Source organism: Leptodactylus fuscus, chromosome 6 (assembly GCF_031893055.1).
Source record: "Leptodactylus fuscus isolate aLepFus1 chromosome 6, aLepFus1.hap2, whole genome shotgun sequence".
Classification (NCBI taxonomy): Eukaryota; Metazoa; Chordata; class Amphibia; order Anura; family Leptodactylidae; genus Leptodactylus; species Leptodactylus fuscus.
The window spans coordinates 60,353,646-60,367,730 of record NC_134270.1 but is presented as its reverse complement, the minus strand read 5'-3'; the positions used below and the strand labels follow the sequence as shown (position 1 = coordinate 60,367,730).

Below are 14,085 nucleotides of genomic sequence, written 5' to 3'. Positions count from 1 at the left end.
CCAGCATCGGCTTAGTCATGTGGCGGGGAGAGGGTACGGGGTAGATGTAAGGAGAGCTGGGGGGCAGCACTGGAAGGAGGAGGAGATGGAGGGGGGGTCATTGATGTACTGGCTACTGGGCACAAGCATCGGGCCAGCAGTCCTCGGATGTCATTGTAATTCCCGCTGCTGAACTGAACTGCTGTCCCGAAAGCTGGTGCTGAAATGCGCTGCTGCTGGCCCGATAACGGAATAGTACCCCGAGAACACATTCAGCTGTGTCTGACAAGTAGAGCAAGATAAAGCAATGGACTGAGTAAAACACTTTACAACTAAAAGTGCTCTGAATATGCTTTTCTATAATTGTGACTTACAAAACCATCACACAACTATTTTACTGCTCATGTCTTATTCAGCAAAACAATTAAACATCCACTGTGCAAAGAAAAAGTGAACCACTATATTAAATGAAAAGTGTAACCAAAGTCTACACCAACACAGACTCTTGCAGACACCTGCAATACCATTATGAAGTCAAGCTGGGTTCACACTAGCGTTAGAGTCTCCGTACGAGGGCTTTTCTCCCTGCTGGTTTTAAACTGAGCGGACCTCATTTTAGCTTATAAGATCCAAGAGCTTTGGTGTGTAATCACTTTTTAAGTGGACAGGATCTCAGTCTTTTGTGTCCCCAAGAGTCAGAGTCGGAGTCAGACAGAGACAAAAGAGAAGTTGGTGATTTGACCTATCAACTTCAGTCTAGACATTTTCAGGTAGTACATAAAATATTCTAATCTTTTCCACTTATGTTAAAAAAAAAACAAAAAAAAAAAACAAAAAAACATCCACTTACCTAAAAAAACAACACTACTAAAAACACACACAACAAAAAAGGAAGCTCAGGCAGCTATATAAAAAGAGTCACACGAGTGTTTTCTGAGGAGAGGAGTCAACCTGACAGGCTGGAGGTGTGATTAACTTCAGAAGCCAATATATTGGGATCTGTAGCACCTACAGAAATTCGGCTGTTTTGACCCTTTTGATACCAAGGTTTTTCGGACATTTTGCACCTCTGGTAACCATAAAAAATTTCACTTTTGAAATGTACACGTAAGACCTAAAAATACAACAGTAAAAAATAAATAAATAATAAAAATAAAATAAACATACTAACACCATACCCTTATATTTTCTGAAAGACATGATATTACTTGCTAATTCTATGCATCACACCTCCTCACATGTGCAGAGTTCATTCCTATCACTTAGGCCTACACCTGCATGCACATCTTCATAAAATCACCTGCACTGGAAGGAACAAAAATCTGCTTTTAAGCTGAAAATGTTAAGCACCATCCTATAAAATATAGGCATTACACACTGAACAGCAAGTGCACCTAAAAATCCTATCTATTTCCAGAAAGAAGATACCATTTTTCTCAATAGGTTATTTATAATAAACATGTCCACTTTCATGTCATTTTTTGTCACAAATGGGTGGAGGGCACCATGCTCCACACCCTTTGGAAAGAGATTTCCCAGCTCTATAATACTATATATTGGCCGGCGGTGGAGATAATCCCTGAGCGGACCCAACATGTCAGGTCATTAATCATGATTTTTAATGAATACATGATCATTAAAAGTTTTATGATTTTTTAACTTTATTTGTGGTGCTGCATTCCATATTTTTCTACAGTTTTGTTTTACCCTTTAACTGGGGGGTTTCAGTTTCTGTGCACCAGGTTGTGGTATACTATATGAATATGTCATGGAGCTGTGAAATTGTTTTTTGTCAGGTCATTCCCCGACTGTGGAGATTGAGAGAGGCTCCTTCATGGACCATGTGGGTTGAGGCCCTGAATCATAAATTAGACTAACTGGGCACAATCACTAATGACAAGACACTGTCAATTCCACTTGGGTGCTTTGGAACGTATTGCATTTTTCCCCAAGGTTTTGGTGTGTGAGTCTCGGAGGGCAGGCTGCCTCTCAATTGATGCCAAGCTGCTGACTGGCTAGCAGTCCTTACTGCTTTTTCCCCCTTTACTTCTCCTTTTCTCTTCCCCCTTACTTCTCCCTCTCTATTGTACCCTTACTACCTATATATACACCCTGAGTGCCAGGCTTAGTGGTTTTCACCACTAGTTTTTTTGTGTTATTTTTTGTCAAACCCTTCCAGTTGTCTTACCAACCCCTACCCCTCCATCTCTTACCCTGGCTAGTTTAAAATTTGCATTTGTTCTGTTTGTACCAAATCAAATCATGCATGCTTTTTATGTAACGTTTTGATGCAACTCAAACCTACTGAACAAGAAAAAAAAAAAAAAAAAAATGGAATTAAAACCATTACACCTACGGTTGAGTTCACACTGAGTTTTTTGGTCAGGAATCCGCCTCAAAATCCTCCTCCAAAAAAATGCCTCACCATACAGTCCTATGTAACCTGCAAGTCAATGGGAGGCGGAAAAACTGCTAGCATTTTTCTGAGGCGTTTTTTGAAAAAAAAAAAAAAAGCCTCAAAACACACCAGGTGGATTTTCTACCTCCCTTTGACTTGCATTGATTTTTTTTTTTAGGCAGAAAACACTTCTAAAAACACCTCAGGAATTTTCCTGAGTGGATTTTTCCTGACCAAAAAGCTCTGTGTGAACTCATTCAATCTTTCATTCACACACTATTGTGTACACAATTTAGATCTTGCACAACCCTCAACAACATTTAAAAACCGATTCAGAAGACAAGCAATATTTTGTCTCATCCATTAATGTGTTAAAAATATATACTGCTCACAGCATACAGTATACTTTAAAAAAAGAAAGTACAACAGTACTTTCCAAGAAACTAAGATGTGAGTTCATACATATAACACGTCTATATTTATAGGTGCAGGTGTTAAATACCAAAATCATAGAAATGAGTCAACCAAATTTGTGCATGCAAATTAAATAAGGGCTTACCGTACACAAAATAATTTTCCATTCCCCTATAAAAATTCTAACTGTAATGAATAATTATAATCACTATACCGACCTAATGTTATAACTAAGGGAGCGTTCACACTACCGTCGGTGTCCGCTGCTAATGTCCGTTCAAAATCTTGTGCGGACATTAGCAGCGGACACTAGCTGTGTCTGTGACATTTTGCATTGATATAAATGGAGATCGGGTGTGTTCTTTTACACTCCGTGTCTGTCCTTAACTGTCAGTTCCCAAAGATGTCCGACTTTTCAAGCAGACAGCAAAAACCCGACAAGTACCGTATTTTTCGGACTATAAGACGCACCCAGGTTTTAGAGGAGAAAAATAGGGGAAAAAAATTTTCAGGCAAAAAATGGTAAAATATTTAATATATGGGAGTTGTAGTTTTGGAACAGCTGCAAGGCCACATTGACAGGTGACCCTGCAGCTGTACGGGGATGTATAGGGCGTTTTTTTTGTGGGGCCAGGTGTAAACCGGGCATTTTCAGACACAGGGATACCTAATGTATACGTTTCACAGTAATGTTATACTTTTATATGTATTCTAGGGAAAGGAGGTGAACTTTTATTTATTTTATTTTTTATTATATTTTTTTTAAGTTTTTTTTTTTTACTATTTTAATATCCCCCGCCTAGGGGGCTTGAACCTGCAATCATTTGATTGCAAGTCCCATAGACGGCAATACAAGTGTATTGCCGTCTATGGGAGATTCTATACATTACTATCGCGGAGGGTCATAGACCCAGCCGCGATAGTAATATATATCTATGACAGGCCTGGGAGCGTTCATTAGGCTCCCGGCTGTCATCGGAACAGGTCGGCTCCTGCGGCCTCGCCGTGCAGGAGCCGGCCTGCATCACTAAAGGTATGGGGCCGGTGGGGGGAGCTAACTAACTGTCGGGACCTGCGGAGGAGCAGTGGGTTTGCAGCATGGCCGTGCTACTGCCACCGCTGGTTTTCTTCAGTGGCAGTAGCGCGGCCCCGGCAGCTAAGACAGTCCCCGGCATCCACCGGTCTATTACAGCAGATGCCGGGGACTGTCTTAGCTGCCGGGGCCTGCGGATTGCCGCGCTACTGCCGCTGAAGAAAACCAGCGGTGGCAGTAGCACGGCCATGCTGCAAACCCACATTCAGACTATAAGACGCACCCTCGTTTTCCTCCGAAATTTGGGGCTCCCAGGCCTGTCATAGATATATATTACTATCGCGGCTGGGTCTATGACCCTCCGCAATAGTAATGTATAGAATCTCCCATAGACGGCAATACACTTGTATTGCCGTCTATGGGACTTGCAATCAAATGATTGCAGGTTCAAGCCCCCTAGGCGGGGGATATTAAAATAGTAAAAAAAAAAAACTTAAAAAAAATATAATAAAAAATAAAATAAATAAAAGTTCACCTCCTTTCCCTAGAATACATATAAAAGTATAACATTACTGTGAAACGTATACATTAGGTATCCCTGTGTCTGAAAATGCCCGGTTTACACCTGGCCCCACAAAAAAAACGCCCTATACATCCCCGTACAGCTGCAGGGTCACCTGTCAATGTGGCCTTGCAGCTGTTCCAAAACTACAACTCCCATATATTAAATATTTTACCATTTTTTGCCTGAAAATTTTTTTCCCCTATTTTTCTCCTCTAAAACCTGGGTGCGTCTTATAGTCCGAAAAATACGGTAGGTTCTTGCTGTCCGCTTGTAAAGTCGGACATCTTTGGGAACGGACAGTTAAGGACAGACACGGAGTGTAAAAGAACACACCCGATCTCCATTTAAATCAATGCAAAATGTCACGGACACAACTAGTGTCCGCTGCTAATGTCCGCACAAGATTTTGAACGGACATTAACAGCGGACACCGACAGTAGTATGAACGCTCCCTTAGGCAGGTTTTAGATTGGTGTAATATGAGCGCTTTATCGCTCAACAACCTCTGAAGCTCATCATTACTGCAGTTAGAAAGCCACAATTCTAGATTTGGAGACCCACTAGAAGTCTGGGTGTTTAATCAGTATTATGGGTAAAAAAAAACAAACAAAGTCCCATAGTCAAAGCTGCCATAAATTTTTTTAATTTTTTTTAATTTATTTTTTTATGGCAAGTCAATCAGTATAAATGTACTATCTGACAGAGGTATAAAACATTTTAGACAGGCGGAAAAAAATCCCCCTTTCGTGTTATTTGATATCACCATTATTGTAGTGTGACATTGCTAGAGGTGCGGTCGGCGTATTTTACTCTATAAAGATCAGGGATGGACTGGATAGGAATAGTGTTGATGTAAACTTCATTGATGAATTTGTGTGTGTGTGTTGTGTTTGGTGCAATTCTTTTGGCGTCGCAATCTGGAATCTGGTAATTTTTGGGTCATAACGCTAATACAGTACATGCCCTGATTAGGTTCAAAGGGGTATGAATTAATATCCCTACAATTAGGCTCAAATGGGTATTACATTACCTCTCTGTCACAGTACAGTATGTTCACTGAATGACAGAATAGGAGAGCTCTTTGAAAGTCCTCACTGATCCTGAGAAATTGGCATTACTAGCAAGGACACAAAAGTAGCGACATGGGCAGTTAAAGTGTACCTCCAACAATAAAAAACAAAATTTAAACTTTGACCATGTATATAAGAAACTTTGTAATATATTTTAAGGGAAAAAAAAATAAAATTCTAAGGTCTGGTTCACATCTGCGTTCGAGGAGCCCGCATGGGGACCCCCCAAACAGAATACCGAACGCAATGTGAGCAATGAAAGAACACGGACCGCATAGACTATAATGGGGTCTGTGTCTTTTCTGCAAGGAACATGCAGAGAGAAAAATAATTCATGAACTACTTTCGTTTCCACATGACTCGTGCGAACACTGCATTATAGTCTATGGGGTCCGTGTGCTTTCATAAGTTCACCACTTCTCAATGCGTTCGGTATTCTGTTCAGGGGGGTTCACATGCGGACCCCCGAAACAGAATACCGAACGCAGACGTGAACCAGGCCTAAGAGGAGATGAACTTACATTTTACATAGTCTATGGACAGGGGAGAAATAAATTGCTGGAAGACACACTAATAACTACAGCTGCTACACTGTAACACTTATTAGAAATGTGAAAGTTTGTTACTCAATCACGCAAAAACGGATGAACGGATTTGGTAGAAATTTGGCACATAGATAGTTTGTAACCTGGACTAACATAGGATACTTTTTATCCCAATAAATGACATGGCTTCACGACTGTTATGAATTTATGTTCATATACTATATTACACTGCTCTTGCCTGCAGGATAATCAGATAATTGCAGTTTGCTGATAAAGCCAGGTCTGTTACCTCTCTATGTAAACACACAGATAACACTACATCCATTCTGTACAAGCATATGCATATTATCTGATTTGCATAAATGTTCTGTGTCTTGTTCAGCCAGAGGGAGACACTCCAGGCAGAGTGCTGAGACAGTGAGATGGGAAAAACCCTTTAATCAAAATTGGCAGTTTCCCAATTTTAACCCCTTCCCGCCGATGGCACTTTTTGACTTCCTGACCAAGCTCGATTTTTCAAAACTGACATGTGTCACTTTATGTGGCAATAACTTTGGAACGCTTTAACTTACCAAAGTGATTTTAAGATTGTTTTTTTGTAACACATTGTACTTCATGTTAGTGGTAAATTTTGGTTGATATGTTTTGTGTTTAATTACGGTATGAAAAAATTGGAAATTTGGTGGAAATTTTGAAAAATAGACCGCCAAAATTATATCATAAATTTCATGTCCCAGATCTCTGCTTTATGTCAGCATCAAACTTTAGTCACCCTTTTAATTTTTACGGACATTATAAGATTTACAAGTGAAACAACAATATTCAAAATTTTCAAGAAATTTCCCAAACCCATTTTTTAAAGGGTCTAATCCAGTTATGAAGGCATTTTGAAAGACCCTTGTATTAAAACCCCCCCCCATAAATAACCCCATTTTCAAAACTGCACCCCTTAAATAAGCCAAAACAACATATACCTAGTAGTTTAACCCTATAAGTGCTTAACAGGAATTAATACAAAATGGAGGTGAAATTTTCAAATTTGATTTTATTTTACTAATATTCTCGTTTAGCCCTGAATTTGCACATTCACAAGGGGTTAAAGGAGAAAACGCCCCCCACAATTTGTTAGGCAAGTTCTCCCGACTACCATAGTACCCCGCTTGTGGGGTTAAACTAATATATGGACGCACAGCGAGACGCAGGAGGAAAGGCGCACCAAGGAGCTTTTAGAGGGCAGATCTGGCTGTGATCAGTTTCAGGAACCATGTCGCATTTACAAAGCCCTTGAGGAGTCAAAACAGTGGAAACCTCTAGAAAGTGACCCCATTTTGAAAACCGCACCCCTCAAAGAATTTATCAAGTGACGTAGTGAGCATTAGTAACCCCGAAGTGAATATGTAAGCTGTGTGGAGTAAATTGGGTACACCAAATCCTATTTTATTTTCCCACTAGCTCCTATGACACGGGTGGGGAAGAGGGGCATTCTGGGGGATCAGCGCTGGTGTATTATCTCTCGTAAGCTCTAAATATGGGGGGTCCCCTGAAAACGCTCGCACCGCTTATACATTTCCTTCTAGTCACAGCCACTTATGTCCTAATGATTTGGCGACTTTTAGGGTTTTTGTCTTCACATTGTACAAGCTAGATTTTTATTTTTATTTTCTGGCAATGTGGCCATATGAGGGCTTGGTGTTTGCGGTATTAGATGTGCTTCTCAATGCCACCATTTTGGGGCGTGTAACTTATTGACTACATTTTATTAACTCTTTCTGGGTGGGATGTAAAAGGAAACATCAATTCTGGCATTGCTTTTTAGCATTTTTTTTTCCCCGTGCAGCGTACAGCATAAGTAACATGTTACCTTTATTCTGCGGGTCGCTACGGTTACGGCGATGCCTCATTTATATTATTTTTTAATGCTTTGCTATTTGTGCAGAATAAAATTCAATTTAGGGAAAAAAATCTATTATTTTTGCATCGCCATCTTCTGAAAGGCATAACATTTTTATTTTTCGCTAGACAGAGCTGATTGAGGGCTTATTTTTTGCGGGAAGACCTCTTCTTTTTATTGGTACCATTTTGGTTTTCATCTGACCATTTGATTATTTTTTATTGAACATTTTGTAAGGGAAAGATGGTGAATAATCATTATTTTGTGCGGTTTTCTACGTTTTTTTTTTACGCCGTTCGGGTTAAATAATGTTTTAATTTTATTGTTCAGGTTATTACGGACGTGGCAATACCAAATATGTAATGTTTTTTTCTATTTTTCTTTATTTTACATAAAACATTTTATATGGGGAAAATGGGATTTTTGGGGCTTTATTTCTATTTTATTTTAAACTTATTTAAACTTTTTTATTTTTACTTTTTTCCAATTTTTTTTTTCTGTCCCCATGGGGGATTGAAGCAGTGATCGGCTGATCACCGCTTCACTACATATACGCTGCAATACACGTGTTACACGTGTATTGCAGTGTATAGGAAGCTGTCAGCCTGTGTGGATGCGCAGGCTGACAGTTTCCTTTACAGCAGGATCAACCAGGTGCGTGAAGGGGGTAAGTGATGGGGAAGACCTGGGGTCACTGATCAGACCCCGGGCTGCCCCCTAAGAACACCGGCATCCCCCCGAAACCGGCACGGGGGGTGCCGATCGGCACCATTTTAGAACGAAACCCCGGAGGTGCCGGCGGTCATGTTGAGGTACCCCGGAGGTGCCGGCATATCAGGGGTTAACACCTGCGATCAGACCCGGTTCCGACTGCGGGTGTTACGGAGCATTGTCAGCCGTGTATTACGGCTGACACCCGCAGTGCATGGTGCGCACACAGTTTCTGTGTGCGCACCATGCATCCGCAGTAATAGTACGGCGGTTTGCGGGAAGCCCTTCCCGGCAGCGCCGTACTATTACTGACGATGTCGGGAAGGGGTTAAACATGCCGGTCTGTTGCCACTAGCGGAAAAAAGAAGCGAGCTGCCCTTTCTTCAGGCGGATTCCGCGGCTGAATCAGCCACGGCGTCCGCCTCGCAGCAGCACCCTCCGGACTAGGCCCATTCATTTGGGCCTAATCTGGAGCGCAAAGCCGCAATGGGATACCATGCACTGCACCGGCATCCTGTCGCGGCTGCCGAGACAGAATATGCACACGCGGATTTGTGTGTGAACTAAGCCTTAGGGTACGTTCATACACAGGAATTTCTCTTCATTTTCCACCATGTGAATCTAGACTAAGGACTAGTTCACACAGGGGCAAGGAGGCAGATTTTGACAGCATATTTTGCCTCAAAAGCCACCTCCATACAATGGTGGTCTATGGAGACCACTAGCATTCTTTTTTCCCGCTATCGGCAACATGCAGTTGCCATTTCTTCAGGCGGCAGCAACCTCTGGTGTCGGCCCATTCATTTGAGCCGACTCTGGAGGGGGAAGCCGTGACCGTGACGGTCATAGCAAGCGGGTTTTGACCCGAGAGTGACGCTGCTCCCCGCGTCACTCCCGGTGCCAAAATCCGCCCCACCTGCCCCCCGTGTGAACTAGCCCTAAGTCTGCCAGCAGTAGCCTCGTCCTACCAATTCTAGTCTCAAAACACTTGTGTATGAGACAGAAAACTGGCGTTGATACTATAGAGATAAGCAGCATGAGAAGGCAAGGAGGATGAAAGAAGCCTGACAGAGAAGGAAATATATATTTATTTAATTTAACAAGCTATACAACAGTTTAACACCTTAACCAGTTAAAGAGGACCTTTCATCAGATTGGGCACATGCAGTTCTATATACTGCCGGAAAGCTGACAGTGCGCTGAATTCAGTGCACTGTCGGCTTTCCCGATCTGTGCCCGGTGTAAAGTGCTATCGGTCCCGGTACCGTAGGGCTTTACAGTCAGAAGGGCGTTTCTGACACTTAGCTAGGGACTCCCTTCTGCCCAGCAGCGCCTATTGCGCTGTGCTGTGTGCGCGGGGAGGAACGCCCCCCTCCCCTCCTGATAAAACTTGTTTATGGACGAGCACTGTGAGCAGAGGGAGGAGGCGTTCCTCCCCGCTCACACAGCACAGCGCGATAGGCGCTGCTGGGCAGAAGGGCGTCCCTGGCTAAGTGTCAGAAACGCCCTTCTGACTGTAAAGCGCTACGGTACCGGGACCGATAGCGCTTTACACCGGGCACAGATCGGGAAAGCTGACAGTGCACTGAATTCAGCGCACTGTCAGCTTTCCAGCAGTATATAAAACTGCATGTGCCCGATCTGATGAAAGGTCCTCTTTAAGGCCACGGCCTAGTTTAATACTCTCTACGTAGTGTGTGGAACTGAGTGACTGCAGATGAATGGGGGCTGACCTATGGTATCTGTTCTGAGCACTACACAGAGAACAGAGCTGTCTGCTTATGATCATTTATTCTTTGGATAGGTCATCAATATTATTAGCATAGGAAATAGATTTAAGTGTATGTTCACACAGAGTTTTTGAAACGGAATCTGTCTTCAATGGTAGCCGCTCGCTTCTTTTTTTTTCTGCTAGGTAGTAGCCTAGCCGGAAAAAAGAAATAAGATGACCTATCTTGCCGCGGATACCGCAGCACGAGACTCCCTCCCAATTAGGCCCATTCCGGAGTGGTGGTCATTGAAATGATGGCGATAAATTTATATAGTTTTTTTTTTTTTTTTTATGTTATACTATTTGTGCACAATAAAATTATTATGGATGGTGGCATCTAAGGGCTAGTTCACACGGGGACGTGGAGGCGGATTTTGACAGCAGAATCCACGTCATAATCCGCCTCCATATAATGCTAGTCTATGTAGAAGGCTAGTTTTTTTGTTTTTTGTTTTTTCGCTAGTGTTTTTTAACGCTAGGAGAAAAAAAGAAGCGAGCTGCCCTTTCTTCAGGCGGAAGCCACGGCGCGCTGAGCTGCGGCTTCTGCCTAGCGGCAGCACCCTCCAGCGTCGGCTCATTCATTTGAGCCAGCTACGGAGGGGAAAGCTGTGACCGCGATGGTTGTGGCAGGCGGGTTTTGACCCGAGAGTGACACGGCTCCCGCGTCACTCTCTGTGTCAAAATCCGCCCCCACCGCCCCCGTGTGAAAGAGCCCTAAGAGGTTAAAGGAACCTAAGCTGCTTTTTCACTGCTCACAGCAGTTAGAGCAGGTTGCTGGCTCGGTGTGTTACAGCTGACATACACTCCAGATGGCAACATCTCACAAGCTCCTCTGGAGTCATCTTTATGAAGTACTATTATGTCAGTTTTATGGAACAGGCACCCGCTCCTGGGGATGTAGTACATCACAGGATAGGAACTGGTTAAATTAACACCTTAACCAGTTAAAGAGGACCTTTCATCAGATCGGGCACATGCAGTTCTATATACTGCCGGAAAGCTGACAGTGCGCTGAATTCAGTGCACTGTCGGCTTTCCCGATCTGTGCCCGGTGTAAAACCTACTATGTCGGTCGTTTTAGCAGGCAGATTTTGAGACTGATTGCGCTGCAAAAAAAACTCTGTGCAAACATACCCTAAGTGTCTCCTACTCAAACAACTCAAGGACTATACAGAACATATGTAGAGAAGCACTGACTTCTACCCATGTGTGTAAGGTGCTTAGGTTGTGACAAACTGCGCAGCTTAACGGCCGCTGAAAGCTATATTTTCTCCTGCTTCCTCTCTCATCCTGTGACTTTCTACCATCCAGAGAGCAGGAAAGATCAGAACAACAGACAGACAGCAAAATACTAATGGTGCCCAACAGACTGCACTGACTATAATGGGAACTGTTAGATAACTGTCCTTTTAAGCTGAAACCTCCAGACAAAAAAAGTCAGACTTGCAATTGGACTCCAGCACGGATGTGAAACCACCAGCCTTACCAAGCTTCAGTTTTTCTTCCTGCACTGTGGATGTTTATTCAATGTGCACAATACAAAACATGTACAGTATGTTTGTGTGATATTAGTTTACTGTTTCTCTATTATGTGCTGTTCACACTTGCGCCCGTGTCCGCCCATGGGGTTTACGTCCTAAGCCCCAGAGAAACTGCATAGGGGATGGCTTGCCGGCGGTCAGTTTTAAAACCCATTCATTTGAATGGTATTTTAAAGCAAACCACTGGTATCCGTATGCAGCCTCTCCGCAGTGAAAACAGTGTTTTTGCACAGACACAAAGTTGGACACCCCCTAACTGTGACTCAGATCATTTTACTAGTGTCCATTTCAAACGTCCATGCATTTCCAAAGGGTTACATTTTTCTTGCAACGTCCAACATTTATCAGTTATATCATGGCTACAAGATCAAGAATGCTCAATACATGTGCAGCTACCACTATATGATGTATAGGATATCTGTACATGATACACAGCAGTACTGAGCATACAGTTATATACACACACACACACACGTAAGGAGTAGTCATCCTGCACCTTGTTATTCATTACACAGCAGGGGTAAGGATGGCCATGATGTACAACCAGAAGAGAATACCAAAGCTAGTCTGGGACCATGAGAGGGACAACCAATCAGATGCGAGCTCTCACAGGTCAGAGGACCACTACAGCCTGGGGGCAGCACAACCATTGGTCTCTAAGGTTACATCCCCTTTAACTATGACCAGTCTATCCCATTGTGCCCTCCTGTCCAGACTATATGTCCTGAGTGTAACCCCTGCACTATGAGGAAACATCACATGCAGAGCTGATAAAGGCGGCAGCCGCACATCATACATGCAGACTATGTGACATGTTATGGTGGGGGAGGGGGGCACACAAAGCCTGTGAGGAGAATGGGAGGGGGTAATGGCGGAGACGTGGGGTGCAGGGGGCACAAGATGGACGCGGACTCCCTGCTCTCAAGCAGTTACCTTCATTCGCTCCCGGCACTGGCTTGGTGTGCGCTCGTAGCCGAGCTCGGCCAGAGCCCGGGAAACCCGGTCGTACATGGCGGGCCCAGGCGCCTTGGTCCCGAAGATGGTACCGGCACCCTCAAGTTGTTGGTACCGCGCCTCCACCAGCCGTTCGTTTCCCCACACTGCGATGAGTGCGTTGGTTTCGGCCGGGGTCCAGGACATGCCGCGGCAGGCTGTGGAGAAGGACACGGAGGGGGAGGCCCCGCTCAGGCCCGCCGGGGCCGCCCCGCCGCCAGTCACACCGGCGCTGAGAGGGGATGAACGGCTTGGGGTGGACGGGTTGGACAAGGAGCGGTTCCCATCACTGAGCCCGGGGGAGGGCGGCGATAAAACCTCGCTCTTCGGGATTTTTAGACAAGACGAAGCCTCGGACGGAAGCTCCGAATTACAGGGCGCCGCCATCTTCCCCCTTGTGTGCGGCCGGAAGTGACATCGGATTAAGGGGCGGGGCTCCCCGCGCTACCATACAGGGACGCTTCGTGTCAGAGAAAAGAGGCGGGAAACAAGAATGAAGTCTGTGATGTACCTGACAGGAATTACTGTCACAGAGCAGCCGGGCCGGATAATGGTCAGCACCGGGGCCTCCAGCAGGGCACAGTGCAAGAGTTTCTTTGGTGCCCACACCAGTAACATATCTCCTACGTTTGAGAAGACACAAAGACGGAATAGTGTGGCATATAATAGACTCCAGCCTCAAATTATTCTATGTTAAAGAGAATCAGTCATTGGCAAAAAGTTTTTGTTTTTTAACTAAAAATCCATGTATTAGAGCCTTTATAAAGGCTTTTCCAGCAGTACCTTTATTGTTCAGATGCATTTTGTAGGTTTTAAAGAGACCTTTCATGTCCTCGGGCACATGTGGTTTTATATACTCTACTGCTAGAAAGCCAACTGTCGACTTTCCCGTTCTGTGCCCCATGGTAAGAGATATCGGTGTCGTTAGAGAGCTCTGACCACTGTCAGAAGTGTGTTCCTGACAGTCTAGCTCAGACCTGGGCAAAGTCCGGCCCTCTGACTGATTCAGTCCGGCCCGCACAGCTTTGACTAGGGAGGCGTGTCTAGGGGGCGTGTCTTAGTGCCGGCCGAAGATGGAGATGTGGAGCGTGTCATAAAGTAGTGAGAGATGTAAGGTGAGCTGCAGGGGGGAGAGAGAGAGTGTGTGTGTGTCTATATGTGTGTGTGAGTCTAT

The 14,085-nt window shown here is 44.1% G+C and overlaps 1 protein-coding gene across 2 annotated transcripts in view; it reads right to left on the bottom strand.

Annotated features, from left to right (window-relative positions):
* The window catches only part of MSANTD2 (Myb/SANT DNA binding domain containing 2), a 32,938-nt gene extending 19,635 nt beyond the window's left edge, over positions 1 to 13,303 (bottom strand). For both annotated transcript variants that reach the window (XM_075280077.1, XM_075280078.1), the window contains exon 1: positions 12,852 to 13,303. In XM_075280077.1, coding sequence (XP_075136178.1) covers positions 12,852 to 13,298 — 447 coding nt within the window. In that variant the 5' untranslated portion in view covers positions 13,299 to 13,303. The remainder of the gene's footprint in view (positions 1 to 12,851) is intronic.
* Positions 13,304 to 14,085: the final 782 nt, after the last annotated feature.